Consider the following 27230-nt stretch of genomic DNA (forward strand, 5'->3'; position numbering starts at 1 on the left):
GAAAAGGTAATTATAATTTTCTGTTGGTAAATCTAACTTTTTATATTAGGATTAAATAGTAGGCTGAAGGTATACAAAACTTACCAAATCATATTCTTTAAGAAAATTAAAAAAAAATTTTTTATTTATTTGTGAGAGAGAAGGAGAGAGCAGGAGCAGGAGGGAGGGGCAAAGGGAGAGGGAGAAGCTCAGCAGAGAGCCTGATGCAGGGCTAGATCCCAGGCCCTGGAGATTATGACCTGAGCTGAAGGCAGAGGCTTAACCGACCGAGCCACCCAGGCACCCCCAAATCATTTTCTTTTCAAACAAAATTAATCAGGTTATTGCAATTTTTGAGTGGTATATAATGGCATATGAGTATTTTTGAATTTTCTCCAGATTTATTGAGGTATAATTGACAGATAACTGTGTAAGTGTAAGGTATACCTGTATTAATTTAATATACTTTTATATTGTAAAATGATAATAGTGGTAATAACTCTATCACCTCACATAATTATCATTTCTTTTTTAGCAACTCTCTTAGCAACTTCCCAATGTATCATAGAGTATTGTTAATTGTAATCCGCATTCTGTACTTTAGACCCTCAGAACTTAGTAGTCCTATAACAGGAAGTTTGTACCCTTGGCCCACCACCAGTCTGTAAATTTGTTTTTTTGAAGATCCCACTGTAAGTCAGATCATACAGTATCTGTCTTTCTGTGTGACTTATTTCACTTTGCATAATTCCCTCCAGGTTCATTTATGTTGTCACAAATGGCAGGGTTTCCCTCTTTTTTGTGGCTAAAAATATTCCCTTGTAAATACATACCACATTTTTTAAATCCCCGGATCCATTGATGGACACTTAGGTTGTTTCCGTGTCTTGGCTACTATAAATAATGCTGCAGTAAACATAGGCGTGCAGATACCTCTTTGAGAAATGATTTCATTTTCGTCAGATACGTTCCCAGAAATGGGATTACTGGATCATATGATAGTTCCATTTTTAGTTTTTTGAGGAACCTCCACACTGTTTTGCCGAGTGGCTGTACCAGTTTACAGTCCCATAATGGTGTACAAGGATTCCCTTTTCTGTACAACGTTGCCAGTGGTATCTCTTGTCTTTTTGATGAAAGCCACTTTAACAGGTGTGAGGTGATGGGTGTATCATTGTGGTTTGATTTGCATTTCCCTGATGAATAGTGATGTTGAGCCCCTTTTTTGGTACCGTTGGCCATTTGAATATCTTCTGAGGAAAGATGCCTGTTAAGGTGCTTGGCCCAGTTTTTAATTGAATTATTTGTTTTTTGCTGTCCGATTATATGAATTCCTTATATATTTTAGATATTAACCATTTTTCAGATTCATGGCTTGCAAATATTTTCATTCATTCTGTAAGTTGCCTTTTCATGATATTACTTGTTTCTTTTTTGTTTTTTAGATGTTATTTAAATTCAAGTTAGTTAACATATATTGTATTATTGGTTTCAGGGGTAGACTTTAGTGATTCATCACTTGCATGCAACACCCAGTGCTCATCACAAGTGCCCTCCCTAGTGCCTGTCACCCAGTTACACCATCTTCCCACCCATCTCTCCTCCGGCAACCCTCAGTTTGTTTCCCATAGTTAAGAGTCCCTCATGGTTTGTCTCCCCTTCTAATTTCTTTCCATTCAGTTTTCCCTCGCTTCCCCTATGATCCTCTGTGCTGTTTCTTATATTCCACAGATGAGTGAAACCATATGATAATTGCCTCTCCCTGACTGACTTATTTCACTCAGCATAATCCCCTCCAGTTCCATTCACGTCGATGCAAATGGTAAGATTTCATCCTTTCTGATGGCTGAGTAATACCCCATTATATATATATACACCATATCGTCTTTATCCATTCATCTGTTGAAGGGCATCTCGGCTCCTTCCACAGTTTGGCTCTTGTGGACATTGCTGCTGTGATACTTTGGTACCCACTGTATTGAGAGTGTTTATCATGAAAAGATGTTGAATTTTGTCAAATGCTTGTTCTGCACATATTGAGATGATCATATAATTTTTTTCATTATATTAATGTGTATCCAACTTACTGATTTGATTTGATTTCTGAAGGATAATTTTGCTCAGTATGGTATTCTTGGTTGGCAGTTCTTTTCTTTCAGCATTTTGAATATGTAATCCCTCTGTCTCCTGGCCTGTAAGGTTTCTGCTGAGAAATTGCTAATAGCCTTATGAGGGTTCACTTGTAGGTGACAAGCTTCTTTTCTCTTGCTGCTTTTAAGATTCTCTCTTTGGTTTTGATTTTTGACAGTTTTATTATAATGTGTTTGGGAGAATATCTCTTTAAGTTGAGTTTGTTTGGTGACGTGTGAGCTTCATAAACTTAGATGTCCAAATGTTTCCCCAGGTTTGAGTGTTCTCACCCATGACTTCTTGAAGCTTTATGTCTTTTTTTCCCCTCTCTCCTCCTTCTGGAACTGCAATAATTTACACATTGTTTCTTTTAGTGGTATTCCATAATCACGTAGGCTTTTCTCACTCTTTTTCATTCTGTTTTTCTTTGTTCTCCACTGATTGGATCATTTGAAAGTTAAAATTTGAAAATTGTAAATTCACAGATTTTGGGGGGATCCATTTTCCTGTCAGTGGTTTCTATTGTTTTTTTTCATTTCCTTCCCTATATTGTTCAGCTTCAGAATTTTTGTTTAGTTCTTTTTTACTATTTCCAGGTCTTTTTAAAAAAAAGATTTTATTTATTTATTAGAGAGCGGGAAAGAGAGCAAGTCAGGGGAGGGACAGAGAGAGGGAGTGAGAATCTCTAGCAGACCCGGGGCTGGATCCCAAGCCCCTGAGATCATGACCTGAGCCGAAACCAAGAGTCAGACACTTAACCGACCGAGGCATCCAGGCGCCCTTCCAACTCTTTATTAAACTTCTCCTTTTGTTCATATAGTGTTCTTCTCATTTTATTGAACTGGCTTTTTATTCTTAAGATTTTATTTATTTATTTATTTATTTATTTATTTATTTATTTATTTTGGAGAGAGCATGTGTGTGAGCGGGGCAAGGGGGAGTTGCAGAGGGAGAGGGACAAGCAGAATCTGCTTAACTGACTGAGCCACCCAGGCACCCCTGAGTTGGCTTTTTGTATTTTCTTGTAGCTCATTGAGTTTCCTTAAAACTGCCATTTTGAATTCTTTTTTAGATATACATTGCAGATCTCCATGTGTTTGAGATCGATTACTGGAAGATTATTGTGATCCTTTGGTGGTATCATATTTCCTTGACTTTTTATATTCTTTGAAGTTTTGCATTGCTGTCTTTGCATTTGAAGTAGTCTTTAATGATTACCTTTCCAGTGTGTCCAAACCTGATTTTTTTCTTTTTTTTTTCCTCCGGTGGTGTGCTGAAACTTTTCTGCAGGAAATCTGGTTTTCCAGAAAACCTCTCTCATCCATGGGTGATTATCTAAGACAGTGTTTTCCAGGGGCTCCCAGATGTAGCTGAGAGGAAGGGGCTGAAGCCAATTTATGGGCTATTGCTAGTTCCACAGCTGGGAATGTAGTGAGTGTGCCTGTTATCCAATGCATGGTAGGCAAGACTTTTTCTAGGTCCCTTGGTATATGGTGCTTGATTCCACAGCTCCTACAAAGAGGTCCATAGTTTTGTCCCCACAAATGATGTTGTGTTATAATTGTATATTTATCTGTCTTCGAAGCAAGGAGTGTATATTTCCTTATAAATGGTTGGACTTCATAACTGTTCTGTGAATTAATAAATGAATTGATGGGGCGCCTGGGTGGCTTAGTCGTTAAGCCTCTGCCTTCGGCTCAGGGCGTGATCCCGGGGTTGTGATATCGAGCCCCGCATTAGGCTCCTCCACGGGAAGCCTGCTTCTTCCTCTCCCACTCCCCCTGCTTGTGTTCCCTCTCTCGCTGGCTGTCTCTCTCTCTCTCTGTCAAATAAATAAATAAATAAATCTTTAAAAAAATAAATGAATTGAGACGGGTAACAGGATTTTACAAAAAATTGTTTTTTTTTATTCGCTATGGTAACATTATTAGAAAACATTAGCTTGGGGCACCTGGGTAGCTCAGTCTAAGATTAAGTGTCTGCCTTCAGCTCAGGTCATGATCTCAGGGTCCTGGGATTGAGCCCCAAGTCAGGCTCTGTGCTCGGTGGGGAGTCTGCTTCTCCCTCTGCCTGCCGTTCCCCCTGCTTCTGCTCATGCTCTCTCTCTCTCTCTCAAATAAATAAATAAATAAATAAAATCTTTTTTAAAAATGGCTTTTTAATGGCTACTTTAACTGGATTTTTTAAAGTAGTGATCTTCGTTTGAGTATAAAGGAAGCAAGGAAAGATGAAAATGAAAAATGGACATCAGAAGAATCTCTGATTACACCCCGCTTTGAGAAGTTTGACTCCCCGACTTATTGTCCACTACAAGTGAATGACGACAGCCCTTTAAGTGAAATGGATCAGGATGAAGGAAGGGAAAATCTGTAAATTATTTCCCTCTGAAGGAATTCTAGCAGTGATTACTTTTTAAGGAAATAAAACACTGTAGTGTCGGTACAGGCTAAGGCAAGAAATACTCAAGTATATCAGACACACTGCTTGATAGGTTAAGATGAGGACAAGTGACTTTGACAAGGAGCAGTTAGTAGTCACCATGGAAGCTGGACTGTAATGAATAAGTATAAACACTCCTTAGAGAATTTTTACGGGGAAAGGTAACAGAGAAATGGATGATAACTGAAAAAGAATGTGGAATTCATGGGGATTTTCTTTCTTTTTTCATTTTAAGATGGGAGCTTTTAGAGTATGTTTGTATGCTGCTGGAAATGATCCAATAGAGATAGACATGGTTATTTAATTTAATTTTGTTGACATTTCCAAATGTTAGAAAGCTTATTGATTGTATTACATTATCTTTTAAAGATTATAGTAATTGTCCTTAGTACTCCTATTCATGTAGTTTTGGGGCAAGAAGTTGTTTATTCAGAACTGGTTCCACAGTGAAGTATTCTCATATAATCGAATGTGCAGATATTATCATTCATAGATTTAAAAAAATATATATAATAGTAAATATGCAAACACTTAGGCCATTCTGAATAGAACTAATCATTCCTTGATGATTTCAGATATTCGGTGCCTTTGACAGTATCATGAATAGCTATGATTTTGTTAGGGACTTTGAAGTATCTGTTTATATTAAGTTAATGTTTGTTTAGATCTGGGGAAAGGGGAAAGCTTTTATTTATTTACAATTGCAAAATAAACTATTAATCTATCATAGATTATTACTTTTGGATAAAATTCCAAATTACAAAAGCCGTGGTTCCTGTACCAACAGTGTCATTGACACATATTGTGTGCTCAGTAAGTGTGTGTTCGTGAATAAACATTTGAATGAATAAATGAATGCCCATTGATGAACTTCTTTAGAAGAAGCAAATCTTTAGTTTATTGAAAGTAGATTTTAAATATGGCCTAGTATGACGTCTTTTTATTTAAAAAAAATGTGTAAGATTCAGAAATTATTATTTATACTTAGAGGTAGGAATGGAATAATAATAGATTCATTTGCTATCATATTACTTAGAAACACTTAAATATTACTCTCACCACATATTGTAAAACACATGCTTTGAAGGCAGATATCCTGGATTTGAATTCTGGGTCTACTCCTGACCAGCTGTATGGGCTTGGGGAAGTTCCTTATTTCTGTGCCTCCTTTTCTTCCTGTGTAAAATACCTAATATAATTACCTACGTTTATAAGATTGTTGTGAGGCTTAAAATACCTAGAGACGTAGTGAAGTGTTCATAATAATGCATAGTAGCTGCACAGTAAATCCTCAAAACACTACTATCATGATTATTAAGAAAGGGTTTCTTTCATATAAGAATTTAGTTTGAACCCTGCAAATAGGTTTTAGAGCCAGTAAAAGCTTGTTTTTATTGAAAATGCTAACAAAAAAGTGTGGTATATTTCTTTGTATCAAATAATGTAAGTAACATTATGATTTTCCCTTGCTCTTTGTCAATTTGATCTTAATGTTTTGTTAATATTATTAATAATATGTTTAGATATGATTTAGATATTCTTTGTATTTTAAGTATTTAATGTTTGCCTGAAAAGAATTGGTTTTTTTTTTTTTCAGACCTGCAAAGAAAACATCTAAGGAAAAGAAAGAGGTAAAATATATATATATATATATAATTTTATTTCATTTATTAATTTTTTAATTTTTACTTTATTGTATTATTTTGATAAATAATATTTATCAGAAATATTATTCCATGGTAAAAAATTACTTTAGAGAAGGTATAGTGACAAAATAGAGGAATTTCTATTTGTTGTGAAAATGTTATTCAGAAACACTAGTTATTGATAAAGGTTGTTTTGAGAAAAATCAGTTCTTTAAAAAAGTACCTATGTTTTTGCTTTTATAAGAAGATGGGTATTTATCATCTCTCTACACTTAGTATATTTTATAAATATTTGGGGGACATTTTGAAATTATTATTTATTTGTAGATCAAAAAGCAAATTAATTTTACGGATGACCTTGATGACTTAACTCCATTATCTGGAACAGCTTCAGAGGATTGCAAGTTGCCTTGCTTTGATTTTAGGAGTTGCATGTTGCTAATTGAACAACTTGGCATGGATTGTAAAGGTAGGACCGTGGTATAAATATAAAGCCTTTATATGTATATTACGGTAGTAATATGTGCACATCTTGTCTAGTGCTGTACCACACAACACTGATCTGTTATAGAGCTACTCATCTCACAAATATGTTTTTCATGAAGACAGAGAACTGCTGAGTACTCTCAGCCAAAGAGCTATAATTTCCACTATACTTTTCGTCATGAAAATGGCACACCGATGTGTTTGTTGACTCTGCTTCTCTTCTATGCCTTCACCCAAGGTCAGGTTACCAGTATTTTTCTCCTAGGATACTGAAATAACCTCAGGACGGTTTTCCCTGTCATTCCACCTCCCAGAATCTTGGTCTACGCTGCAACCATAATCATATATTTTTAAAAATTTATATTTCGTCATGTTACCCCCTTGCTTAAAGCTTAGCTTTTACTTCTCATTGCTCTAGCGTGAAACACCACGGTCCTCAGCTTCATCTTGTACTGTTTCATATCCTTCTTTCCATCTGTGTCTCAGCCACTAGTTTGGATGATTTTTCCTATAATAGAGCTTCCTCCCCACCCCCATAGATTTAGTTAGGTAACTGCATGTATATGAAGTGTATAATTTGATAGTTTTGACATATGTATACTCCTGTGAAACCATAACCGTGATTCAGGCAGTTAATATATCTATGACCCGTAAGTCTCATGTTTCGTTATATCCCCTTATTACGAAACTACCAAATTGCTTTCTAAAGTAGTTGCACCATTTTCCATTCCCACCAGCAGTGTATGGGAGTTCTAATTTCTCCCTGTATATTCATGAACACTTAATATTGTCAGTTTTTTAAATCTTAGCCATTCTGGTGGGCATGCAGTATATATATCATTACGGTTTTAGTATGCATTGCCCTAATAAGATAATGTTGAGCATATTTTTATGTGCTTATTTGCCATCTGTGTATTTTCTTTGAACTGTCCAAATTCTTTGTCATTTTAAAAATTAGGTTGTTTTCTGATTTGTTGAGTTTTGAGAATTCTTTGTTTATTCCAGATATAGTTTATCACCTATTTTTTGGCAAAGATTTTCTCCCAGCCTGTGACTTTTCATTCTCTCAACAGTGTCTTTTGAAGAGCAGTTTTCCTTTTTGGTGAAGTCCAGTTTATGCATTTGTTCTTTTATGGATTCTTGCCTTCGGTGTTCCTATCTAAGAAATCTTTGCCTAGCACAAGGTCAGAGGATTTCTCTCATGCTTTCTTTTAGAAGTTTTGTAGTTTAAAAGCAAAGCTTCATAGTTTTAGGTCTTAACGTTTAGATCTGTGATCCCTTTTGTATTCTTTTTTTTTTTTAAAGATTTTATTTTTTTACTTGACAGAGAGAGAGGACAAGCAGGGGGAACAGCAGACTGAGGGTGAGGGAGAAGCAGGCTCCCCACTGCATGGAGATCTGGACATGGGACTCAATCCCAGGACCCTGGGATCATGACCTGAGCTGAAGGCAGACGCTTAACTGACTGAGCCACCCAGGCGCCCCCATTTTGTATTCTTTTTTATTTATGATGCAGAGTATGGATCCAGGTTCATTCTTTTTGCGTATGGATATCCAGTTGTCCTAGCACCGTTTGTTGAAAAGGCTGTATTGTCTTTACTTCATGCCATTTGCATCTTCGTCAGGATCAGTTGACCATATATGTGTGGGTTTATTTACGGACTCTTCTCTGTCCCATTGATCTCTTTAGCCTTCATTACACCAATATCATGCTGTTTTAATTACTACCAGTTTATAATAATTTTTGAAATCAGGTGGTTAGTGTTAGTCCTCCAGTTTTGTTCTCTCTCAGGGCTCTTTTGCTATTCTAGGTCCTTTGTGTTTCCACATGAATTTCATTTATTTATTTTATCCACATGCATTGTAGAATCCACTTGTCATTTTCTAAGAGAAAAAACTCTGGTGGTCTTCTGAAAATCAGGTTTGGATTATGTTGAATCTACAGATTAATTTTAACAATACTGAATTTTTCAACCCTGAACAGAGTATATCTCTCCATTTATATAAGTCTTCTTAAATTTTCTTGGTAATAGTTTATAGTTTTTTACGTCTAGTTCTTTCTATCTTTTATGATATTACCTGTGATTATTTTTTATTTTTCAATGCAGTTTTAATTTTTAATTAATAATTAAAATTAATTTTTAATTTAAATTTTAAATTTTAAATTTTGATTGTTTATTCCTAATGAATAGAAATACAGTTGATTTTTTATAATGATTCTATATCCTCCAAACTTGATGAGTTCATTTACTAGTTCTAGAAGCTTTTTAAAAAATTCTGTCAGATTTTCTACATAACCAAAAGTTATCAGACTTGTTTTTGACTACTATTTTACTAATTTCTTAAGGTGGAGCCAAAGGTCATCAATATGAGACTTTTCTTCTTTTTTAATACATACATTCAGTGTTATAAATGTTCATATGAGTGCTGCTATAGCAGGATTCCAGAAATTCTAATATGTTATGTGTTCCTTTTCATTCAGTTCAGAATACTTTCTAATTTCTTTTTTCATTACTTCTTTGAGCCAGAGGTTATTTAAGGATTTTATTTATTTGAGAGAGAGAGAGACAGCATGAGCTTGGCGGGGGGAGTGGGGAGAAGACTCCCCTCTGAGCAGGGAGCCCAATGTGGGGCTTGATCCCAGGACCCTGAGATCATGACCTGAGCTGAAGACAGATGCTTAATCAACTGAGCCACCCAGGCACTCTGACCCAGGGATTATTTAGATATGTATTAATTAGTTTGCAAATATTCAAGTATTTTCCAGAGCTATTTTTATTCTTGATTCCTAATTTGATTTCTCTGTGGTTACAGAACGCACTTTTATGACTTAGTCCTTTTGACTTACCCCTCTCATTACAATTTATTTTGTGACCCAAAATATAGTCTCTTTTGTTAAATGTTCTATGGAAACTTGAGAAGAATGGTGGTGTTCAAGTCTACATTCTTGCTGATTTTCTGCCTGTTGAAATCTCAGACTATAATTGTGAATTTGCCTGTTTCTCTGCAATTCTGTCGATTTTTGCTTTATGTATTTTGAACCTATTAATAGACGTGTAAACATTTAGGTTTGTTATGCTTCTTTCAGTTGACCCTTTAATCATTATAAAATGACCTTATTTATTGCTGCTAATGTTTTTTGCTTTGCTACCTATTTTGTCTGGTATTAATATAGCCACTTAGGCTCAGCCTTCTTTTGTCAAGTGTTAGTGTGGTCTATCATATTTCTGGCCTTTTAACAAATTTGTGTTAAAGTGCATTTTTTGTTATAGGTGGCATATAATTAGGTCTTCCTTTTTTTTTTTTTTAAGACTTTATTTATTTATTTATTTATTTATTTGAGAGAGAGAGAGAGACAGCCAGCAAGAGAGGGAATACAGGCAGGGGGAGTGGGAGAGGAAGAAGCAGGCTCCCAGCAGAGGAGCCTGATGCGGGGCTCGATCCCAGGACTCCGGGATCACGCCCTGAGCCGAAGGCAGATGCTTAGGACTGAGCCACCCAGGTGCCCCTAGGTCTTCCTTTTTTATCCATTTTGAGAATCTGCCTCTTAATTGGGGCTTTTAGACCATTTTCATTTCATGTGATTGTTAATGTAGTTGAATTGAATCTGTGGGCATGTTGTTTGACTTCCATTTGTCCTTTCTGCTGTTTGTTCCCATTCTCTTCTTTTTCTACTTTCTTTTAGATTAATCAAGTAATTTCTATGATTTAGTTTTATTTACGTGTGTGTGTGTGTGTGTGTGTATGTATTTTGCTTACTCACTATAACTCTTTAGTTTTGCTATTTTAGTGATTAGGGTTTAAAGTATATGATTTAAGCATCACAATCCACCTTCAAGTAATGTTTTACCACATCATATGCAGTTTAAGAAAATTATAATAGTTAACTTCCATTTCTTCTCTCCTAGTCAGATCCTTCTGGATCTGTGGGAGTATAGTTTTCATTAAGTTTAGAAAGGTTTTGGTCATTTTTCTTTTTTTTTTTAAGATTTTATTCATTTATTTGAGAGAGAGAAAATGCACAAGCAGGGGGAGGGGCAGAAAGAGACGGAGATTTGCCACTAAGTAGGGAGTCCGATACGGGGCTTGATCCCAGGACCCTGAGATCATGACCTGAGCTGAAGGCAGACAGACACCCACCGACTAAGCCACCGAGGTGCCCCAGACATTTTTTGTTCAAATATTTTTTTCTGGTTCCTTTCCTCTGCCTCTTTGAGGAATTGTAGATTAGCCACTTGAAGTTTTCTCACAGTTTTCTGAGGTCAATTGCAGTCTTTTATTTTGTGATGTCTAATATGTGTTTATTCCTATCCAGTGTATTTTTCATGTCTGACATAATTTACATCTCTGTAAGTTGTATTTGGTTTTTTAAAAATAGCTTCTATGCCTCTACTTACCTTTTTATGCTTTCTTTTGAGATATAGCTAAGTTGATTACAAACAGTTTGTCCCTTTCCAGTCCTATTCTTATGAATTGTTAGGTGAATCCAGAGTAGTGCTCAGCCTAGAGCTCATTGTTCCCCACCGCTGAGGCAAGACCTACTACTGTATTCATTGTGCTACAGGTTATGAGTTTTCCCAGCATGGCTAATGGGAATCGATACTATCCCTGGTGCTGTGTGAGCACCAGCGGAGCCCTCTGCAGATCTCTAGAGTTCTTTCTTTGTTCTGCTTTCTTCTCGCCGGTGTTTTGACCTCTGATCTCTATCTGCCTTGGTTTCACCGGATTCTCAGTTTCGTCATCTCAACTCAGGGAATCTGGTGGAGTCTATCTCAGTTTTTTCACCTGTGTCATGGTCGGTGGAAATTCTCCCAAGGCAGTGAGTTCGGGTATGTGTTAGGCTAACTTCTTTTGTTTTCAGGGATCATTGTCCTTCATTGACTGAAGTCTTTTGTCTTGAAAATAATTTGAAAATGTATTTTATCTTTTTGTGTTTGGCTTGTTTCAGGTAGGAAGGTAAATCAGTACCTGTTACTCCATCTTGGCCAGAAGCAGATTGCAATGGAACTTTGGCACATGCTGTAGGCTGTCTTGAATGCTCTTCTTCCTCCTTTGCTCACTTGCTTCCTGCTCCTCCTTCATTTCTCAGAATAGTTCTCTCTTCCTCGGGGAATCTTCCCTTCCCAGGGTAGATCACGTTATGTTATGTGATCCTAGAACTCCGTTTCCTTATAGGAACTATCTGAATTTGTAATTGTCGTTTTATTTGTCTTTCCCTTTCACTAGACGTGAAGCTAAATAAGAGCCAGGGATCTTATCTGTTTAATCTGCAGAGCTTAGTATAATATCTTTTTGTTTTTTAAGATTTTTTTATTTGAGAGAGGGAGAGTGCACAAGCTGGGGGAGGGGCAGAGGCAGAGGAGAAGGGAGAAGCAGACTCCCCGCTGAGTAGGAAGCCCAATGCAGGGCTTGATCCCAGGAACCTGAGATCATGACCTGAGCTGAAGGCAGATGCTTAACCGACTGAGCCACCCAGGTGCCCATATAATATCTTTTATATTGAACTCATTCAATATATATTTGTTTAATGTATGAATGAGTGAATGTGAAAGCACACAGTCCTTTATATGCAAAAAGTACTCATATTTTTTTTCTTTTTTTTTAAGATTTAAGTAATTTATTTCAGAGAGAGCATGAGCGGGGGGAGGGGGGTGAGAGAAGAACAGAGGGGGAGGGAGGGGACGTGGAAAGAATCTCAAGCAGACTGCGTGCTGAGTGAAGAACCCCATGCGGGGCTCAATCCCAGGACTCTGAGATTATGACCTCAGCCGAAACCTGACTCGGATGTTTAACCAATTGAGCCATCCAGGCGCCCTATATATTCTGTTTCTGTTTTTTCTCTGATGTAGATTCTGTTAATTTATTAAAAATTCGGAATGCAGTTTGTTCATTTGAAAGATTATTAGAACTTAAAAATGATCACTGTGAGCAACTTACAAGAAAAAATAAAGAATTGGAAGATTCGGTTAATGGTCTACAAAAGGAGCTATCACAAACAAAAGAAATTAAATTGCAGTTGGAGCAGCAAAAAGTGGAATGGGAACAAGAACGCTGCAGTTTGAGGTATGACGTCTTGGTTTCAAGGAAGTATTTGAACTTTTATTTTTTTATTATTTTAAATAGGCTCCACACCCAGTGTGGGGCTTGAACTCACAGCCATGAGATCAAGAGTTGCATGCTCTACCGACTGAGCCAGACAGGCACCCCTTGAGCTATTGACTTTTATACTACAGATATGTAGGAGAAGTTTTGTAGTTGCTAACTTACCTTCTAGGATTTTATAGGGAAGAAAATGTCTTTAGTATTGTGAAGTATGGGATTCTTCTGAATAATACAGCAAGTTCTTAACGGTGAATACTTCTACAAATAATTTAATGTATATTCCAAATCATAATTTTAATGACCATATAGAAGTCCATCATATGGAAACCTCATTATTTAACAAATTGAATTTTGGTCGGTTTTCGTTTTTCTATACTTTAATTAAAGCTGTAAGGAATGTCTCTTATATAAATCTGTTTCTACATTTCTGGTTAACGTACTTGGAATACATTCTTCAATATAGTATTGGTTACTTAAAGTATAAAAATTTTTAAAGAATGTCTTCGATCCTATTTTTAAATTGTTCTCAGGGAAGTTTATATTAATTCGTATGCCCGTGAACAGAGTATAACATGGCCATTTTTCTCAAGACAGAAAAATGTTTAAAAATTTATTCAGTTTTAAACATACGCAGCGATTAAAAAGTAACATGGAAAATGATTACTGCTCAAGTTGCTCAACATCTCTCTTATATGTAGGTAAAATTAATTCAAAAGTCTGTGCTGCAAGCACATATTACTCTTTATTGTTTACTTAATTAATATGGATCCTGTGTTGGTCTAGAAGGGGTTTTCAAATGATTTATAAAGTGGACAATAGGGGTTCCTGGGTGGCTCAGTTGGTTAAGCGTCTACCTTCGGCTCAGTTCATGATCCCAGGGTCCTGGGATCGAGCCCCATGTCCAGATCTCTGCTCGGCGGGGAGCCTGCTTTTCTCTGTCCCTCTGCCTGCCACTCCACCTGCTTGTGCTCTCTCTCTCTGTGTCAAATAAATAAAATCTTTAAAAAAATAAAATGAATAATAATCAACAAGGTCAACTGAGAGTATTGCAGAAGAAGAAACATAAAATGTATGGGGCAACAGATATTAGACTCCCTAGCCTAGTCCTGGATCACAGTAATCTGCAGGGGTATGTTGTGCAAATGACATCAGCAGATGCTGTCTTACACTGCAAATTATTTTTAGAGGTACCTGTGATGTTTTGTGAAGTAGAAATCTACTTCTAGTGAATTTATAAACAGCAATTTCTCTTTTTAATTAGTAACTAAATTATTCTAATGGAAGAGTAATTATGACTATGCGGGAAACGATAATTTTCAATTCTAACTTTCTTGAATAATTTCAAAATTTCTTTCCCTACAATATCTACCAGAGTTATTATTGACTAAAGCTTACTACTAAACTGCATAATGCTTTCTCATGGCTTCTTTTCAACTCTGTGTATCTTTTGGAAGAGATTGAAGTGAGAAATTAAAACCATGAGCCCTAGAAAGGAAAAAATTAAGAACATAGAAATTTCGGGGCGCCTGGGTGGCTCAGTCGTTAAGCGTCTGCCTTCGGCTTAGGGCGTGATCCCAGCATTCAGGGATCAAGCCCCCCATCAGGCTCCTCCACTGGGAGCCTGTTTCTTCCTCTCCCACTCCCCCTGCTTGTGTTCCCTCTCTCGCTGGCTGTCTCTCTCTCTCTCTCTGTCAAATAAATAAATAAATAAATCTTTAAAAAAATAAATGAATTGAGACGGGTAACAGGATTTTACAAAAAATTGTTTTTTTTTATTCGTTATGGTAACATTATTAGAAAACATTAGCTTGGGGCACCTGGGTAGCTCAGTCTAAGATTAAGTGTCTGCCTTCAGCTCAGGTCATGATCTCAGGGTCCTGGGACTGAGCCCCAAGTCAGGCTCTGTGCTCGGTGGGGAGTCTGCTTCTCCCTCTGCCTGCCGTTCCCCCTGCTTCTGCTCATGCTCTCTCTCTCTCTCTCTCTCTCTCAAATAAATAAATAAATAAATAAATAAAATCTTTTTTAAAAATGGCTTTTTAATGGCTACTTTAACTGGAGTTTTTAAAGTAGTGATCTTCGTTTGAGTATAAAGGAAGCAAGGAAAGATGAAAATGAAAAATGGACATCAGAAGAATCTCTGATTACACCCCGCTTTGAGAAGTTTGACTCCCCGACTTATTGTCCACTACAAGTGAATGACGACAGCCCTTTAAGTGAAATGGATCAGGATGAAGGAAGGGAAAATCTGTAAATTATTTCCCTCTGAAGGAATTCTAGCAGTGATTACTTTTTAAGGAAATAAAACACTGTAGTGTCGGTACAGGCTAAGGCAAGAAATACTCAAGTATATCAGACACACTGCTTGATAGGTTAAGATGAGGACAAGTGACTTTGACAAGGAGCAGTTAGTAGTCACCATGGAAGCTGGACTGTAATGAATAAGTATAAACACTCCTTAGAGAATTTTTACGGGGAAAGGTAACAGAGAAATGGATGATAACTGAAAAAGAATGTGGAATTCATGGGGATTTTCTTTCTTTTTTCATTTTAAGATGGGAGCTTTTAGAGTATGTTTATATGCTGCTGGAAATGATCCAATAGAGATAGACATGGTTATTTAATTTAATTTTGTTGACATTTCCAAATGTTAGAAAGCTTATTGATTGTATTACATTATCTTTTAAAGATTATAGTAATTGTCCTTAGTACTCCTATTCATGTAGTTTTGGGGCAAGAAGTTGTTTATTCAGAACTGGTTCCACAGTGAAGTATTCTCATGTAATCGAATGTGCAGATATTATCATTCATAGATTTAAAAAATATATATAATAGTAAATATGCAAACACTTAGGCCATTCTGAATAGAACTAATCATTCCTTGATGATTTCAGATATTCGGTGCCTTTGACAGTATCATGAATAGCTATGATTTTGTTAGGGACTTTGAAGTATCTGTTTATATTAAGTTAATGTTTGTTTAGATCTGGGGAAAGGGGAAAGCTTTTATTTATTTACAATTGCAAAATAAACTATTAATCTATCATAGATTATTACTTTTGGATAAAATTCCAAATTACAAAAGCCGTGGTTCCTGTACCAACAGTGTCATTGACACATATTGTGTGCTCAGTAAGTGTGTGTTCGTGAATAAACATTTGAATGAATAAATGAATGCCCATTGATGAACTTCTTTAGAAGAAGCAAATCTTTAGTTTATTGAAAGTAGATTTTAAATATGGCCTAGTATGACGTCTTTTTATTTAAAAAAAATGTGTAAGATTCAGAAATTGTTATTTATACTTAGAGGTAGGAATGGAATAATAATAGATTCATTTGCTATCATATTACTTAGAAACACTTAAATATTACTCTCACCACATATTGTAAAACACATGCTTTGAAGGCAGATATCCTGGATTTGAATTCTGGGTCTACTCCTGACCAGCTGTATGGGCTTGGGGAAGTTCCTTATTTCTGTGCCTCCTTTTCTTCCTGTGTAAAATACCTAATATAATTACCTACGTTTATAAGATTGTTGTGAGGCTTAAAATACCTAGAGACGTAGTGAAGTGTTCATAATAATGCATAGTAGCTGCACAGTAAATCCTCAAAACACTACTATCATGATTATTAAGAAAGGGTTTCTTTCATATAAGAATTTAGTTTGAACCCTGCAAATAGGTTTTAGAGCCAGTAAAAGCTTGTTTTTATTGAAAATGCTAACAAAAAAGTGTGGTATATTTCTTTGTATCAAATAATGTAAGTAACATTATGATTTTCCCTTGCTCTTTGTCAATTTGATCTTAATGTTTTGTTAATATTATTAATAATATGTTTAGATATGATTTAGATATTCTTTGTATTTTAAGTATTTAATGTTTGCCTGAAAAGAATTGGTTTTTTTTTTTTTTCAGACCTGCAAAGAAAACATCTAAGGAAAAGAAAGAGGTAAAATATATATATATATATAATTTTATTTCATTTATTAATTTTTTAATTTTTACTTTATTGTATTATTTTGATAAATAATATTTATCAGAAATATTATTCCATGGTAAAAAATTACTTTAGAGAAGGTATAGTGACAAAATAGAGGAATTTCTATTTGTTGTGAAAATGTTATTCAGAAACACTAGTTATTGATAAAGGTTGTTTTGAGAAAAATCAGTTCTTTAAAAAAGTACCTATGTTTTTGCTTTTATAAGAAGATGGGTATTTATCATCTCTCTACACTTAGTATATTTTATAAATATTTGGGGGACATTTTGAAATTATTATTTATTTGTAGATCAAAAAGCAAATTAATTTTACGGATGACCTTGATGACTTAACTCCATTATCTGGAACAGCTTCAGAGGATTGCAAGTTGCCTTGCTTTGATTTTAGGAGTTGCATGTTGCTAATTGAACAACTTGGCATGGATTGTAAAGGTAGGACCGTGGTATAAATATAAAGCCTTTATATGTATATTACTGTAGTAATATGTGCACATCTTGTCTAGTGCTGTACCACACAACACTGATCTGTTATAGAGCTACTCATCTCACAAATATGTTTTTCATGAAGACAGAGAACTGCTGAGTACTCTCAGCCAAAGAGCTATAATTTCCACTATACTTTTCGTCATGAAAATGGCACACCGATGTGTTTGTTGACTCTGCTTCTCTTCTATGCCTTCACCCAAGGTCAGGTTACCAGTATTTTTCTCCTAGGATACTGAAATAACCTCAGGACGGTTTTCCCTGTCATTCCACCTCCCAGAATCTTGGTCTACGCTGCAACCATAATCATATATTTTTAAAAATTTATATTTCGTCATGTTACCCCCTTGCTTAAAGCTTAGCTTTTACTTCTCATTGCTCTAGCGTGAAACACCACGGTCCTCAGCTTCATCTTGTACTGTTTCATATCCTCCTTTCCATCTGTGTCTCAGCCACTAGTTTGGATGATTTTTCCTATAATAGAGCTTCCTCCCCACCCCCATAGATTTAGTTAGGTAACTGCATGTATATGAAGTGTATAATTTGATAGTTTTGACATATGTATACTCCTGTGAAACCATAACCGTGATTCAGGCAGTTAATATATCTATGACCCGTAAGTCTCATGTTTCGTTATATCCCCTTATTACGAAACTACCAAATTGCTTTCTAAAGTAGTTGCACCATTTTCCATTCCCACCAGCAGTGTATGGGAGTTCTAATTTCTCCCTGTATATTCATGAACACTTAATATTGTCAGTTTTTTAAATCTTAGCCATTCTGGTGGGCATGCAGTATATATATCATTACGGTTTTAGTATGCATTGCCCTAATAAGATAATGTTGAGCATATTTTTATGTGCTTATTTGCCATCTGTGTATTTTCTTTGAACTGTCCAAATTCTTTGTCATTTTAAAAATTAGGTTGTTTTCTGATTTGTTGAGTTTTGAGAATTCTTTGTTTATTCCAGATATAGTTTATCACCTATTTTTTGGCAAAGATTTTCTCCCAGCCTGTGACTTTTCATTCTCTCAACAGTGTCTTTTGAAGAGCAGTTTTCTTTTTTGGTGAAGTCCAGTTTATGCATTTGTTCTTTTATGGATTCTTGCCTTCGGTGTTCCTATCTAAGAAATCTTTGCCTAGCACAAGGTCAGAGGATTTCTCTCATGCTTTCTTTTAGAAGTTTTGTAGTTTAAAAGCAAAGCTTCATAGTTTTAGGTCTTAACGTTTAGATCTGTGATCCATTTTGTATTCTTTTTTTTTTTTAAAGATTTTATTTATTTACTTGACAGAGAGAGAGGACAAGCAGGGGGAACAGCAGACTGAGGGTGAGGGAGAAGCAGGCTCCCCACTGCATGGAGATCTGGACATGGGACTCGATCCCAGGACCCTGGGATCATGACCTGAGCTGAAGGCAGACGCTTAACTGACTGAGCCACCCAGGCGCCCCCATTTTGTATTCTTTTTTATTTATGATGCAGAGTATGGATCCAGGTTCATTCTTTTTGCGTATGGATATCCAGTTGTCCTAGCACCGTTTGTTGAAAAGGCTGTATTGTCTTTACTTCATGCCATTTGCATCTTCGTCAGGATCAGTTGACCATATATGTGTGGGTTTATTTACGGACTCTTCTCTGTCCCATTGATCTCTTTAGCCTTCATTACACCAATATCATGCTGTTTTAATTACTACCAGTTTATAATAATTTTTGAAATCAGGTGGTTAGGGTTAGTCCTCCAGTTTTGTTCTCTCTCAGGGCTCTTTTGCTATTCTAGGTCCTTTGTGTTTCCACATGAATTTCATTTATTTATTTTATCCACATGCATTGTAGAATCCACTTGTCATTTTCTAAGAGAAAAAACTCTGGTGGTCTTCTGAAAATCAGGTTTGGATTATGTTGAATCTACAGATTAATTTTAACAATACTGAATTTTTCAACCCTGAACAGAGTATATCTCTCCATTTATATAAGTCTTCTTAAATTTTCTTGGTAATAGTTTATAGTTTTTTACGTCTAGTTCTTTCTATCTTTTATGATATTACCTGTGATTATTTTTTATTTTTCAATGCAGTTTTAATTTTTAATTAATAATTAAAATTAATTTTTAATTTAAATTTTAAATTTTAAATTTTGATTGTTTATTCCTAATGAATAGAAATACAGTTGATTTTTTATAATGATTCTATATCCTCCAAACTTGATGAGTTCATTTACTAGTTCTAGAAGCTTTTTAAAAAATTCTGTCAGATTTTCTACATAACCAAAAGTTATCAGACTTGTTTTTGACTACTATTTTACTGATTTCTTAAGGTGGAGCCAAAGGTCATCAATATGAGACTATTCTTCTTTTTTAATACATACATTCAGTGTTATAAATGTTCATATGAGTGCTGCTATAGCAGGATTCCAGAAATTCTAATATGTTTTGTGTTCCTTTTCATTCAGTTCAGAATACTTTCTAATTTCTTTTTTCATTACTTCTTTGAGCCAGAGGTTATTTAAGGATTTTATTTATTTGAGAGAGAGAGAGACAGCATGAGCTTGGCGGGGGGGTGGGGAGAAGACTCCCCTCTGAGCAGGGAGCCCAATGTGGGGCTTGATCCCAGGACCCTGAGATCATGACCTGAGCTGAAGTCAGATGCTTAATCAACTGAGGCACCCAGGCACTCTGACCCAGGGATTATTTAGATATGTATTAATTAGTTTGCAAATTTTCAAGTATTTTCCAGAGCTATTTTTATTCTTGATTTCTAATTTGATTTCTCTGTGGTTACAGAACGCACTTTTATGACTTAGTCCTTTTGACTTACCCCTCTCATTACAATTTATTTTGTGACCCAAAATATAGTCTCTTTTGTTAAATGTTCTATGGAAACTTGAGAAGAATGGTGGTGTTCAAGTCTACATTCTTGCTGATTTTCTGCCTGTTGAAATCTCAGAGTATAATTGTGAATTTGCCTGTTTCTCTGCAATTCTGTCGATTTTTGCTTTATGTATTTTGAACCTATTAATAGACGTGTAAACATTTAGGTTTGTTATGCTTCTTTCAGTTGACCCTTTAATCATTATAAAATGACCTTATTTATTGCTGCTAATGTTTTTTGCTTTGCTACCTATTTTGTCTGGTATTAATATAGCCACTTAGGCTCAGCCTTCTTTTGTCAAGTGTTAGTGTGGTCTATCATATTTCTGGCCTTTTAACAAATTTGTGTTAAAGTGCATTTTTTGTTATAGGTGGCATATAATTAGGTCTTCCTTTTTTTTTTTTTTAAGACTTTATTTATTTATTTATTTATTTATTTATTTATTTGAGAGAGAGAGAGAGACAGCCAGCAAGAGAGGGAATACAGGCAGGGGGAGTGGGAGAGGAAGAAGCAGGCTCCCAGCAGAGGAGCCTGATGCGGGGCTCGATCCCAGGACTCCGGGATCACGCCCTGAGCCGAAGGCAGATGCTTAGGACTGAGCCACCCAGGTGCCCCTAGGTCTTCCTTTTTTATCCATTTTGAGAATCTGCCTCTTAATTGGGGCTTTTAGACCATTTTCATTTCATGTGATTGTTAATGTAGTTGAATTGAATCTGTGGGCATGTTGTTTGACTTCCATTTGTCCTTTCTGCTGTTTGTTCCCATTCTCTTCTTTTTCTACTTTCTTTTAGATTAATCAAGTAATTTCTATGATTTAGTTTTATTTACGTGTGTGTGTGTGTGTGTGTATGTATTTTGCTTACTCACTATAACTCTTTAGTTTTGCTATTTTAGTGATTAGGGTTTAAAGTATATGATTTAAGCATCACAATCCACCTTCAAGTAATGTTTTACCACATCATATGCAGTTTAAGAAAATTATAATAGTTAACTTCCATTTCTTCTCTCCTAGTCAGATCCTTCTGGATCTGTGGGAGTATAGTTTTCATTAAGTTTAGAAAGGTTTTGGTCATTTTTCTTTTTTTTTTTAAGATTTTATTCATTTATTTGAGAGAGAGAAAATGCACAAGCAGGGGGAGGGGCAGAAAGAGACGGAGATTTGCCACTAAGTAGGGAGTCCGATACGGGGCTTGATCCCAGGACCCTGAGATCATGACCTGAGCTGAAGGCAGACAGACACCCACCGACTAAGCCACCGAGGTGCCCCAGACATTTTTTGTTCAAATATTTTTTTCTGGTTCCTTTCCTCTGCCTCTTTGAGGAATTGTAGATTAGCCACTTGAAGTTTTCTCACAGTTTTCTGAGGTCAATTGCAGTCTTTTATTTTGTGATGTCTAATATGTGTTTATTCCTATCCAGTGTATTTTTCATGTCTGACATAATTTACATCTCTGTAAGTTGTATTTGGTTTTTTAAAAATAGCTTCTATGCCTCTACTTACCTTTTTATGCTTTCTTTTGAGATATAGCTAAGTTGATTACAAACAGTTTGACCCTTTCCAGTCCTATTCTTAGGAATTGTTAGGTGAATCCAGAGTAGTGCTCAGCCTAGAGCTCATTGTTCCCCACCGCTGAGGCAAGACCTACTACTGTATTCATTGTGCTACAGGTTATGAGTTTTCCCAGCATGGCTAATGGGAATCGATACTATCCCTGGTGCTGTGTGAGCACCAGCGGAGCCCTCTGCAGATCTCTAGAGTTCTTTCTTTGTTCTGCTTTCTTCTCGCCGGTGTTTTGACCTCTGATCTCTATCTGCCTTGGTTTCACCGGATTCTCAGTTTCGTCATCTCAACTCAGGGAATCTGGTGGAGTCTATCTCAGTTTTTTCACCTGTGTCATGGTCGGTGGAAATTCTCCCAAGGCAGTGAGTTCGGGTATGTGTTAGGCTAACTTCTTTTGTTTTCAGGGATCATTGTCCTTCATTGACTGAAGTCTTTTGTCTTGAAAATAATTTGAAAATGTATTTTATCTTTTTGTGTTTGGCTTGTTTCAGGTAGGAAGGTAAATCAGTACCTGTTACTCCATCTTGGCCAGAAGCAGATTGCAATGGAACTTTGGCACATGCTGTAGGCTGTCTTGAATGCTCTTCTTCCTCCTTTGCTCACTTGCTTCCTGCTCCTCCTTCATTTCTCAGAATAGTTCTCTCTTCCTCGGGGAATCTTCCCTTCCCAGGGTAGATCACGTTATGTTATGTGATCCTAGAACTCCGTTTCCTTATAGGAACTATCTGAATTTGTAATTGTCGTTTTATTTGTCTTTCCCTTTCACTAGACGTGAAGCTAAATAAGAGCCAGGGATCTTATCTGTTTAATCTGCAGAGCTTAGTATAATATCTTTTTGTTTTTTAAGATTTTTTTATTTGAGAGAGGGAGAGTGCACAAGCTGGGGGAGGGGCAGAGGCAGAGGAGAAGGGAGAAGCAGACTCCCCGCTGAGTAGGAAGCCCAATGCAGGGCTTGATCCCAGGAACCTGAGATCATGACCTGAGCTGAAGGCAGATGCTTAACCGACTGAGCCACCCAGGTGCCCGTATAATATCTTTTATATTGAACTCATTCAATATATATTTGTTTAATGTATGAATGAGTGAATGTGAAAGCACACAGTCCTTTATATGCAAAAAGTACTCATATTTTTTTTCTTTTTTTTTAAGATTTAAGTAATTTATTTCAGAGAGAGCATGAGCGGGGGGAGGGGGGTGAGAGAAGAACAGAGGGGGAGGGAGGGGGTGTGGAAAGAATCTCAAGCAGACTGCGTGCTGAGTGAAGAACCCCATGCGGGGCTCAATCCCAGGACTCTGAGATTATGACCTCAGCCGAAACCTGACTTGGATGTTTAACCAATTGAGCCATCCAGGCGCCCTATATATTCTGTTTCTGTTTTTTCTCTGATGTAGATTCTGTTAATTTATTAAAAATTCGGAATGCGGTTTGTTCATTTGAAAGATTATTAGAACTTAAAAATGATCACTGTGAGCAACTTACAAGAAAAAATAAAGAATTGGAAGATTCGGTTAATGGTCTACAAAAGGAGCTATCACAAACAAAAGAAATTAAATTGCAGTTGGAGCAGCAAAAAGTGGAATGGGAACAAGAACGCTGCAGTTTGAGGTATGACGTCTTGGTTTCAAGGAAGTATTTGAACTTTTATTTTTTTATTATTTTAAATAGGCTCCACACCCAGTGTGGGGCTTGAACTCACAGCCATGAGATCAAGAGTTGCATGCTCTACCGACTGAGCCAGACAGGCACCCCTTGAGCTATTGACTTTTATACTACAGATATGTAGGAGAAGTTTTGTAGTTGCTAACTTACCTTCTAGGATTTTATAGGGAAGAAAATGTCTTTAGTATTGTGAAGTATGGGATTCTTCTGAATAATACAGCAAGTTCTTAACGGTGAATACTTCTACAAATAATTTAATGTATATTCCAAATCATAATTTTAATGACCATATAGAAGTCCATCATATGGAAACCTCATTATTTAACAAATTGAATTTTGGTCGGTTTTCGTTTTTCTATACTTTAATTAAAGCTGTAAGGAATGTCTCTTATATAAATCTGTTTCTACATTTCTGGTTAACGTACTTGGAATACATTCTTCAATATAGTATTGGTTACTTAAAGTATAAAAATTTTTAAAGAATGTCTTCGATCCTATTTTTAAATTGTTCTCAGGGAAGTTTATATTAATTCGTATGCCCGTGAACAGAGTATAACATGGCCATTTTTCTCAAGACAGAAAAATGTTTAAAAATTTATTCAGTTTTAAACATACGCAGCGATTAAAAAGTAACATGGAAAATGATTACTGCTCAAGTTGCTCAACATCTCTCTTATATGTAGGTAAAATTAATTCAAAAGTCTGTGCTGCAAGCACATATTACTCTTTATTGTTTACTTAATTAATATGGATCCTGTGTTGGTCTAGAAGGGGTTTTCAAATGATTTATAAAGTGGACAATAGGGGTTCCTGGGTGGCTCAGTTGGTTAAGTGTCTACCTTCGGCTCAGTTCATGATCCCAGGGTCCTGGGATCGAGCCCCATGTCCAGATCTCTGCTCGGCGGGGAGCCTGCTTTTCTCTGTCCCTCTGCCTGCCACTCCACCTGCTTGTGCTCTCTCTCTCTGTGTCAAATAAATAAAATCTTTAAAAAAATAAAATGAATAATAATCAACAAGGTCAACTGAGAGTATTGCAGAAGAAGAAACATAAAATGTATGGGGCAACAGATATTAGACTCCCTAGCCTAGTCCTGGATCACAGTAATCTGCAGGGGTATGTTGTGCAAATGACATCAGCAGATGCTGTCTTACACTGCAAATTATTTTTAGAGGTACCTGTGATGTTTTGTGAAGTAGAAATCTACTTCTAGTGAATTTATAAACAGCAATTTCTCTTTTTAATTAGTAACTAAATTATTCTAATGGAAGAGTAATTATGACTATGTGGGAAAAAACGATAATTTTCAATTCTAACTTTCTTGAATAATTTCAAAATTTCTTTCCCTACAATATCTACCAGAGTTATTGACTAAAGCTTACTACTAAACTGCATAATGCTTTCTCATGGCTTCTTTTCAACTCTGTGTATCTTTTGGAAGAGATTGAAGTGAGAAATTAAAACCATGAGCCCTAGAAAGGAAAAAATTAAGAACATAGAAATTTCGGGGCGCCTGGGTGGCTCAGTCGTTAAGCGTCTGCCTTCGGCTTAGGGCGTGATCCCAGCATTCAGGGATCAAGCCCCCCATCAGGCTCCTCCACTGGGAGCCTGTTTCTTCCTCTCCCACTCCCCCTGCTTGTGTTCCCTCTCTCGCTGGCTGTCTCTCTCTCTCTCTCTGTCAAATAAATAAATAAATAAATCTTTAAAAAAATAAATGAATTGAGACGGGTAACAGGATTTTACAAAAAATTGTTTTTTTTTATTCGTTATGGTAACATTATTAGAAAACATTAGCTTGGGGCACCTGGGTAGCTCAGTCTAAGATTAAGTGTCTGCCTTCAGCTCAGGTCATGATCTCAGGGTCCTGGGACTGAGCCCCAAGTCAGGCTCTGTGCTCGGTGGGGAGTCTGCTTCTCCCTCTGCCTGCCGTTCCCCCTGCTTCTGCTCATGCTCTCTCTCTCTCTCTCTCTCTCTCTCTCTCAAATAAATAAATAAATAAATAAAATCTTTTTTAAAAATGGCTTTTTAATGGCTACTTTAACTGGAGTTTTTAAAGTAGTGATCTTCGTTTGAGTATAAAGGAAGCAAGGAAAGATGAAAATGAAAAATGGACATCAGAAGAATCTCTGATTACACCCCGCTTTGAGAAGTTTGACTCCCCGACTTATTGTCCACTACAAGTGAATGACGACAGCCCTTTAAGTGAAATGGATCAGGATGAAGGAAGGGAAAATCTGTAAATTATTTCCCTCTGAAGGAATTCTAGCAGTGATTACTTTTTAAGGAAATAAAACACTGTAGTGTCGGTACAGGCTAAGGCAAGAAATACTCAAGTATATCAGACACACTGCTTGATAGGTTAAGATGAGGACAAGTGACTTTGACAAGGAGCAGTTAGTAGTCACCATGGAAGCTGGACTGTAATGAATAAGTATAAACACTCCTTAGAGAATTTTTACGGGGAAAGGTAACAGAGAAATGGATGATAACTGAAAAAGAATGTGGAATTCATGGGGATTTTCTTTCTTTTTTCATTTTAAGATGGGAGCTTTTAGAGTATGTTTATATGCTGCTGGAAATGATCCAATAGAGATAGACATGGTTATTTAATTTAATTTTGTTGACATTTCCAAATGTTAGAAAGCTTATTGATTGTATTACATTATCTTTTAAAGATTATAGTAATTGTCCTTAGTACTCCTATTCATGTAGTTTTGGGGCAAGAAGTTGTTTATTCAGAACTGGTTCCACAGTGAAGTATTCTCATATAATCGAATGTGCAGATATTATCATTCATAGATTTAAAAAATATATATAATAGTAAATATGCAAACACTTAGGCCATTCTGAATAGAACTAATCATTCCTTGATGATTTCAGATATTCGGTGCCTTTGACAGTATCATGAATAGCTATGATTTTGTTAGGGACTTTGAAGTATCTGTTTATATTAAGTTAATGTTTGTTTAGATCTGGGGAAAGGGGAAAGCTTTTATTTATTTACAATTGCAAAATAAACTATTAATCTATCATAGATTATTACTTTTGGATAAAATTCCAAATTACAAAAGCCGTGGTTCCTGTACCAACAGTGTCATTGACACATATTGTGTGCTCAGTAAGTGTGTGTTCGTGAATAAACATTTGAATGAATAAATGAATGCCCATTGATGAACTTCTTTAGAAGAAGCAAATCTTTAGTTTATTGAAAGTAGATTTTAAATATGGCCTAGTATGACGTCTTTTTATTTAAAAAAAATGTGTAAGATTCAGAAATTATTATTTATACTTAGAGGTAGGAATGGAATAATAATAGATTCATTTGCTATCATATTACTTAGAAACACTTAAATATTACTCTCACCACATATTGTAAAACACATGCTTTGAAGGCAGATATCCTGGATTTGAATTCTGGGTCTACTCCTGACCAGCTGTATGGGCTTGGGGAAGTTCCTTATTTCTGTGCCTCCTTTTCTTCCTGTGTAAAATACCTAATATAATTACCTACGTTTATAAGATTGTTGTGAGGCTTAAAATACCTAGAGACGTAGTGAAGTGTTCATAATAATGCATAGTAGCTGCACAGTAAATCCTCAAAACACTACTATCATGATTATTAAGAAAGGGTTTCTTTCATATAAGAATTTAGTTTGAACCCTGCAAATAGGTTTTAGAGCCAGTAAAAGCTTGTTTTTATTGAAAATGCTAACAAAAAAGTGTGGTATATTTCTTTGTATCAAATAATGTAAGTAACATTATGATTTTCCCTTGCTCTTTGTCAATTTGATCTTAATGTTTTGTTAATATTATTAACAATATGTTTAGATATGATTTAGATATTCTTTGTATTTTAAGTATTTAATGTTTGCCTGAAAAGA

The 27230-nt window shown here is 35.9% G+C and overlaps 1 protein-coding gene across 1 annotated transcript in view; it reads left to right on the top strand.

The window, feature by feature from the left end:
• LOC125280907 (ankyrin repeat domain-containing protein 26-like) overlaps positions 1 to 27230 on the top strand; it is a 414415-nt gene that overhangs the window by 154605 nt on the left and 232580 nt on the right. Inside the window, exons 46-51 of the mRNA XM_057304708.1 lie at positions 6146 to 6179; positions 6522 to 6663; positions 12530 to 12743; positions 16697 to 16730; positions 17071 to 17212; positions 23084 to 23297. Coding sequence (XP_057160691.1) covers positions 6146 to 6179; positions 6522 to 6663; positions 12530 to 12743; positions 16697 to 16730; positions 17071 to 17212; positions 23084 to 23297 — 780 coding nt within the window. The remainder of the gene's footprint in view (positions 1 to 6145; positions 6180 to 6521; positions 6664 to 12529; positions 12744 to 16696; positions 16731 to 17070; positions 17213 to 23083; positions 23298 to 27230) is intronic.

Source organism: Ursus arctos, unplaced genomic scaffold (genome assembly GCF_023065955.2).
Source record: "Ursus arctos isolate Adak ecotype North America unplaced genomic scaffold, UrsArc2.0 scaffold_30, whole genome shotgun sequence".
In the NCBI taxonomy this organism is placed as follows: domain Eukaryota; kingdom Metazoa; phylum Chordata; class Mammalia; order Carnivora; family Ursidae; genus Ursus; species Ursus arctos.